The sequence below is a fragment of the Azolla caroliniana genome, unplaced genomic scaffold (genome assembly GCF_043228905.1).
Source record: "Azolla caroliniana isolate FFs.n. ecotype wild unplaced genomic scaffold, voAzoCaro1.0.p SCAF_9, whole genome shotgun sequence".
NCBI classification, from domain to species: domain Eukaryota; kingdom Viridiplantae; phylum Streptophyta; class Polypodiopsida; order Salviniales; family Salviniaceae; genus Azolla; species Azolla caroliniana.
Window position 1 is genome coordinate 10789154 of NW_028230444.1, and position 8126 is coordinate 10797279.

Genomic DNA, 8126 nt, shown 5'->3' on the forward strand with positions numbered 1-8126 from the left:
AGATAGAATGGCGGTTCATCGATAGCAGCCAAGTTTGTGAGGTGTTCATGTTTGGTCTTTGTGAGGTATTCTAGGGGGTTCGACATGATGGAGTTGGGTGTCAACGGAGGAGGGTGAATTGTTGGAGCAGCAGCACTTGGAGGAGGAGGAACCTCCAAATTGAGTGGTGGTGGTGTTGGTGTTGGTGGGTGGTGATGATGATGATGATGGTTATATAAGGAGTCAAACGTAGTACTACAATGATCACATGTGTGTGTGGTGTCATTAGAGGGCTTCCTAAGTGGGAATGTGCTGCTAGGAATACAAGCATTATAAGGGCCTATTCTAGAGGAAGAGGAGGAGAAAGAGGAGGGTGGGGATATGTTGTTGTTGTTAGTTACAGAAGGAGTAATATTAGTAGTAGGACCAAGGCATGGTGTATCGCAAAACACGACCCGCCCCTCCCCTCCGCCCCCGGGATTTGAGATGAAACACATGATTGGTAATAGAAAAGAGTCATGCTCCAGAAACTTTGGAGGAGGAGGAGGAGGAGGAGGAGGAGGCGAAGACGACGACCACGACCACGCGTGGTTACTGTTAGTCAGAGTAGTGTCTTCTTCTTCTTCTTCTTCTTCTTCTTCTTCTTCTTCTGTAACAGACATTATTAGGCTTGGGACAGCATTCTCTTCACTACTTTTGTTACAGTTACTCTCCACCTGCACCTTTACATCGCTCCCTCCTCCTGATAATTCATCAATGCTCTTCTTCTTCTTCTTCTTCTTCTTCTTCTTCCTTAACATCGTCTCTAGCTTTGTCCTTTCCTTCTTCACCTTGTCATCCGCAGCTTGGCCATCACCATCTTCTTCCTGCAAAAGAAAAAGAATCAGAAAAACGTTGATGATCATAGCAAAACCACATGTCATAAATATACATAGCTATGTATGTAGCTATGATTAAGATAAAAAAACAAAACAACAACTAAATAAATAAATACTCATACACCTATGTATGAGTATAGAAACACAGCGAGGGATAGAGTGAAGAGAACTGTTTCTCACCCGCAATTCAATGCAACATAACTCTGAATCCTCTTCCTCTTCCTCTCCCTCAGCATCATCATCATCTGAAGCATCATCGTCATCGTCTTCTTCTTCTTCTTCTTCTTCTTCTTCATCAACATCATGTTCATCTTCAGAATCATCATCGTCGCCAGCAGCAGCAGACATTGCAGGGTATCGGAAAGGAGGAGAGCACATGGTGTCTTTACATTTCTTCGTCTTCTGTTGGCATTGTGGGTATTTAAGAAGCTTCTTTTGGGCGAGACCCCTACCCTCTTGCATGACGATGAGGAGGAGGAGGATGATGATGATGCTAGATACGTCGTATGTATATATAAATCATAAATCCCTTCCTTTTCTTTTTATTTACGCTTTTCAACTTTCTCGCGAGCTAACTTTAGCTTAGCCTAAATCCTCGCGACAATTCCTTTCCATTTCTTTCTAGAAGTAGCAACAGAAGAAGAAGAAGAAGAAGATAGTGATCTGAAATTCTCCTCCAAATAACCCCAGCGCAAAAGCAAAAAGCAGAAGGAATGTTTTAAAGAGAGAGGAAGAGGAAGGGAGAGTGCATTGCATTACATACATACATTCATTCATTTATTCCATTTTCTTTTCTTTTATTTATTTTTGGAGGCGACGCGGAGGGAGCGTGGCAATCACAAAACATTCCTCTCTCTCTCTCTCTCTCTCTCAATCGGAGGACCTTCTCGTCGTCTCCTCACTAACTTTGGAGAGCCTAACTTTAGTCACTCCACTTTTCCTCCTCCCCTTTAATCCTTACACACTCATTTCCAACCTATAGGCTATATGTACATATGTATACACTCACACTCACGCTCACGCTCACCCTACTCTCACAACACAACCAAATGAACCTCCATAGTGATACACATACACACACACACACCCATTTGTGTGTGTGTGTGTGTGAGAGAGAGAGACAGAGAGAGAGACAGAGAAGGTGGGGGTGGGGGAGGAGGAGAAGAGGGAGTGCTTTCACTATCTAGCTATTGGCTGAAATGCATCAATTGCTCCATGCGGCAAAGCATAACTTTCAATATCTAAGGTATTGGGGATTATGGCCTGATTGGCCAATGTATAATGCCTTTGTTTTTTATGCTCAATATGGATGGGGTTCAGGCATACTAGTATGATCATATAGTTCCCCTTATTGGAGACTTTAGGGAGGTTCTCAAAATGTCATGTTTGTCATTTCCATTGATCTTTACAGCATGAGATTATATATGTCCAAACAATGCAACTAAATATGTGCAATTCCACTTGTCTTGACTCTTGACCCATTGTAGAGCACCTTCATCTCCACTTGATCTGCGGTAATGTATGTATGGCTGGCCCAAGATGTTTGGGTGAGGGGATTTCTCTTACACAAAGAAGTGTTAGTCAATATGCACATCCCCTACCTTCACGCTAACATTTTGGCAAGCATTGTGTAGCTCCTTGGTCGTTCATGTCGGCGCTCTTACCTTCAACCCATGTTTAGTGTTGATTGTAGAAGTCGATGGACATTAGATTGATCTTGGATCTATGGTTGATCAATGCCATCATTGGCTTGTTCACATACCCGATCCCCGCTGAGGTCTTTGTTGTCTTGTTACCCAATGTGGCCTTGTGTAGTGACTATCCACGAGTCTTCTTCGGTCTCAAACCCATCTATTGCACCGCATTTACATTCATAGGCCTTTCCCCTTCTAACTTGGTCAAGAGCCGCATCATCATCATCAAGTCAATGATGGCGTTGTGGAACTCTTGTTTTGCAATGCCTAGGACCTCTTATAGAGTGAACTCTTTACTCCATCTCTCTTTTAAGGTTTGTTGTTTGTTTGATTTCAAAGTAAATCTTGAAGTTCAGGCCAATATTCTCCAATCTTATAGAGTCTCAACGTAGTTAACAAGATGTCGAAATGAGGGTAGCTAGGCCTCTTATTTATAGCGATACCCAAGGCCCCCAGGCAAGTTCACACTTGGCCTAGCTACCCTCATACGGGCGGGTGGGTAGTCGCTCATGTGGCCTCTTGAGCGCTCGTGTGTGTGAGTGCGTGTCTCTCTCTCTCTTTCGTTAGTGTTAGGGTTGGAACCGACTCCTCCCTTCGCCAAGCATCTCAAGTCTCATATCTTTATGACGTTCCAGCTCCCTCGTCTTCTCCCATCCTCTTTTCTTCAACTATACATGTTGGACTAAAAGTCCCACTCCACCCAGTTGATCTGTTTTTATTATAATTATCTATCTGTGCATAGCATGCATGAAATCCAATATGCATATATAATAATCATTAATTTTGAGAAAGATTAATTAGAATAAGTACATGCGTATGAGTTAAAATCAAAGATTTGTACGAGCCCATCGACAGAGAAAAAATACCCATGGGGGTAATAGAGTTTGAATGGAAACTCCTGAACAGGAAGGCGATGGCCACCATCAGACAATGCGTAGAGGTAAGATTACATGCTTTTATTTGTGGAATTCTTGGAGACTTCCAAAAGGATTGTCGACACCTTAAGAAGGACAAAGATGCCTCAAAGGATGTCGAACCCAGAAATGTTTTTGAGGAGAAGGGCACATCAGTCGTAGCTACAAGTGAAGAGGAGATCTTGTTCATTTGTGAGCAGGCAAGCACAAATCTTGCAAGTGAAGAGTGTACCTGGGTAATCCACTTGGGTGCATATTTCCATATAACTCCCTTGAGAGAGTGTTTCTCGACTTACACAGTCGGTGACCATGGCTATGTAAAAATGGGAGATAATGATGCAAGCTAGTCGGTGTCGGAAATGTATGTCTGACAACGTCGACCGGTTGTCGGCTGATCTTGAAGGATGTTCGACATTGTGAGAGTTCAAGATCATCATTCTTGGGAAGCCACTCACACCTCCTTCCATCTTTGCACGTGTCGCTCTAATACTAGTTTGTCGGGATGGGATCGCGGATCTGTTGCAGAAATACACAACGTGGAACAGAAAACAACAAATGGACAAAGTATGCACAATACACAGTTTTATGTGGAAACCCTAAACGGGGAAAACCACGGGAACAGAGATACACAACAGAGAATACAAAGGAGACTAGTATACAACACTCTATATACAGAGTATATCAGCCACGCATGTCTCTTAGCATCTAAGCTCACTCAGCTATGGCGCCGCTCACACCTCTCTCTCCGTACACTCTTCTCTGCACTCTACTCTTTCTGTTCTACACAAAATGGTTTTGCCCTAGAGGTATTTATACCTCAGCACAATATGGGCTATTTACAATATGTCTGTTATTATTATTATCTAATAATAACAGTAACAATTGTTAATACACTAACTGATCGATTAGTCGTTTCAACTAGCCAAGTCCTATGTCGACTGTCCAATCAGCCCGACTAGTTGATCTTGTCCTCGACTTGGATCATCTACTATCGACTCTCTCTTAGTTGACTTTCCATGTCGACTCTCTCTAAGTTGACTCTCCATGTCATCGACTATAGTTGCTAATACACCGACTGATCGATTAGTCATTTCGACTAGCCAAGTCCTATGTCGACTGTCCAATCAGCCTGACTAATCGATCTTGTCCTCGACTTGGATCATCTACTGTCGACTCTCTTTTAGTTGACTCTCCATGTCATCGACTGTCGGTTCTCAACCCGACTAGTCGGTTACTCCTTGACTTCGACTGTCGGTTCCTCCCATAGGAGGGACATATTCCTAACATATATACAAGGTGGCTTATACATAAATTGGGGAATCACCCTCTGACTGAGTTCAAGAATATGAGACTACGTACATATCCTTTCAAACTGATTACTTAATGTAAGTAGGTACCTATGGTTATAAACTAGTGCCCTTCATCACGAGCGAATACAAGCCGGATCCTATGGCCTACAACGAAGGGAGGGGGGGAGGTGAGTAGGAAACAACCCGCGTGGGGGTTGGTAGTTCCACCTCGGGCTATTTCCTCCTTGCGTCACCATTGGCGTGTTCCACTATTTCTGTTAGAAGCCCAAACAGGTAGTTGATAATCGCGAACCATATATCTATGATCAATTTCTCCGAGGGGCGTACCGGATCTTGGAGAACCTTTAGGCAACGTGCTTTCCATACATACCAGAAGGTGAAGCCTGATGAATAGATAGTGAGAGAGACATTAGATAGATAGATAGATGTATATGTATACATACATACATATTGGAAGATATTTGTTTGTTTCTGAGAGATATTTTTTGGATGTAATGTTGCTTGCTGCTCTTTCTTGGTTTCTCTCTCTCTCTCTCTACTCTAACATGTATGTATAATGTATGTATGTACATATATGTATAGATAATATATGTATGTATTTATCTCTCTCGCTCTGTCTCTCTCATTCCTTTTCTTTCTTTCTTTCTCCTCGTTTACTTACTTCCATACAGATAGATATACTCAATACTCATACTCTCTGTTCCACACCTCCTCCCTTCCCTTCCCTTCCCTTCCCTTCAACAGTCAGGAAAGGAGGCGAGGCGAGGCGGCCATGGATTCTCTGACAGTCACTGCAAGAAGCCTCTTCAACAACCCTTCCGCTACCACTACTAATAGTACTACTACCTCTCTCCTCTCTACTCCCTCCTGCAAACCTGTGAACGATGGACTACTACTACGACTGCTCTTCCCATCCTCAAGCACCAGGTCAATGGCCTCATCCTTACAGAAGCAGCGACGAGAGCGACTAGTCACTATAGTGGCCAACTCGTACTCGGCTCGACGGCCTTCGGAGCGCTCTTACAGAGGTGGGCGGCCCTCGGAGCCGTACCCCAATGTCTCAGAGCTTGACATACAGGAGCAGATCGCGCAGCTGGACCTTGACCCTCACAAGCTGCTGGTGAAGGGAGACCCCAACTCAATGCAAGCTATAATCAAAGACGTGATGCCTGTCGGATATTTTGTGAGTCTCCCCACAGGGCGTGATGGCTACCTCCCCGCCGATGATCTCGGCTTCACAGGTGGCCTTGCTGTCCTTCAGCGCCTCTTCAAGGAAGGTCAGGAGATCACTGTTCGGATTGTGTGCCGAGGGGGTGCTGGGCGAGAGATTGTGTCCATCAAGAAGCCCGAGTTCGCCCCGCCAAGCGAGCAAAAGACAATCGAAAGCTTGAGACTCCACTTCGAGAACGAGAAGAAGAATAGGATGAATCCCAGGAACCGGCGGCATCAGAACTACAATAATAGCAGTAATTATTGAGCTGCTTCTTCTTCTTCTTCTTCTTCTTTTTCTCCAAGTAAGTTGGAATTTGATGTTTACTTAGTAGCTATAACCCTGTTAGGTAGGTAGGAAATTCTTTCATGTTGAGATGTTTGTTATGTTTGTGGGAAAACTATGTCTTTATAATGTGTTGTGTGGTGAGTAGGGTTTTGATGCCTGAAACTAGCCTAAACTAGCCAGGTGAAAACCTGTTTGTTGGCTTCTTGGGGCCCAAACTAGCCATGATATTTTCTTACTCACAACTATGCCCTTAATATGTTTCTCTATGGGGTTGTTATCATGGCATGTATAAATCAATAAAGCAAACGGCCTCTTTTGGGGCTGGATTATGTTATCCATTTCAGGTTTCCGCTCGTCTGGGGATCAACAAATATAACTCTCTACTTGTGCCTTGAAAATTGACTGGCTTTTGCTGTATGGAAGGTTTTCCCGAGTTTCATCTGCCACCTTGAACCCCTCATATTTTATTTTTATGGTTTAGAGTTTTAGTGATATGATGCTACAATCATGGGAACAAAAATGAACACTTTTTATATATATGCTTGCCTATATCTAATGCATGCTTGTCACAACATCTCTGGTGCTGAAGGAGAACATTCATCAGATTGAACCGCAGTTACTTAAAAATGCAGGGAATGCATCTAAAATGATTTTTTAATTTTGTATTATCGTGAGGTTGATGATAGTGCATATGGTATTTGTGAATATGCATTCTTTCATGGGTCCAGAGATTGGGTGCCACAGAATGATCCTTTCACCGATTTAATTTTGGATCGCAATTATGGAGTGCTTGTTTTCTTTATCATTATAATGATCTATTCTTTACAATAGTTCTAACAATTCTCTCAGTTGAATAGTTTAATGATTGTACATCGGAATAGGTCCCCTTGTAGACCGATTTTTGCCTTGCCATCCCCATTCCACAAGCCAACAAACTCTATATATGCCCTATTGAAAGTGTTGTAAATGTGATTACTGTTCTTCTTCATGTGATTGCACGCATATATGATAGAATATGTTATTACATCATAATGCTTGCTGATATGCTCCCTTGTTGTTGGTTTATGGTTTCTTTACCTCAAAATCTTGTGTTATATCACAACACTCGGAGTGGGTATTGTGAGCACCACTCAAGATGAGTGCCAAAGTCTTTTGAGACCAAGGTTAGACCCTTTGGATATGATGATGTCAATGTAATTAGTGACTAGTGAACAACTTCAAAAAAGATAAGCAAAGCAAAATGATAGCTATCTTACTATTGAGAGTTGTCAAGAGAATAATTCTTCTTTCACCACAGTTCATCATTTTCAGATTTTCCAAGTGAGGTTTGACATATAGTAAGTAATCTTGATCATCAAAGGCCACCTTATCAAAACATTCATACCCTACCCTAATTACCCCATTTCTACTCAATTACATAACATCCATATGAAGCTTTTAATTATACTAAGACCTTATTTATGGCATTCTAGAAAGTGATGTTTTCTTTAACATACAAGCCATTTGTGTATAAGATATTTTGGGTTGGTTGAGGCAGTGGTATTGTTTTCAACCCTTTGGATTGCATGAAAATGGGGTTTACATTGTTAGAAATATTGAGAATCGATTAGATAGGTATATAGAGTTATAACCACAGAGATGGATATATGAAAACAAAACTTCTATTACATATGAGAGTAGCTCACAATGGTCGTTCACCCATGCGCTCATACCTTAGAGCTTAGATGGGATCTGGACTAGCTCACTACAAAATTAGTGGGGATTGATGATCAATACACCACTGTGTAAGAGAGTGGATTATATTCTCTGTTTGGTTTGAGTGTAACATTAAATGTGCATTTCAATTGATAGTA

At 42.2% G+C, this 8126-nt stretch overlaps 1 protein-coding gene across 1 annotated transcript; it reads left to right on the plus strand.

Annotated features, from left to right (window-relative positions):
• The first annotated feature begins 5465 nt into the window (after positions 1-5465).
• On the plus strand, positions 5466-7076 carry LOC147860161 (uncharacterized). Its single transcript, XM_087325079.1, has 2 exons — positions 5466-6289; positions 6618-7076. The coding sequence occupies exon 1, from the start codon at positions 5548-5550 to the stop codon at positions 6250-6252; it is 705 nt and encodes a 234-aa protein (XP_087181205.1). The 5' UTR covers positions 5466-5547; the 3' UTR covers positions 6253-6289; positions 6618-7076.
• The last annotated feature ends 1050 nt before the right edge of the window (positions 7077-8126 follow it).

Bases quoted from the DNA above. Each gene is read 5' to 3' on its own strand.
- LOC147860161 (XM_087325079.1), top strand. From the start codon at position 5,548: ATGGATTCTCTGACAGTCACTGCAAGAAGCCTCTTCAACAACCCTTCC.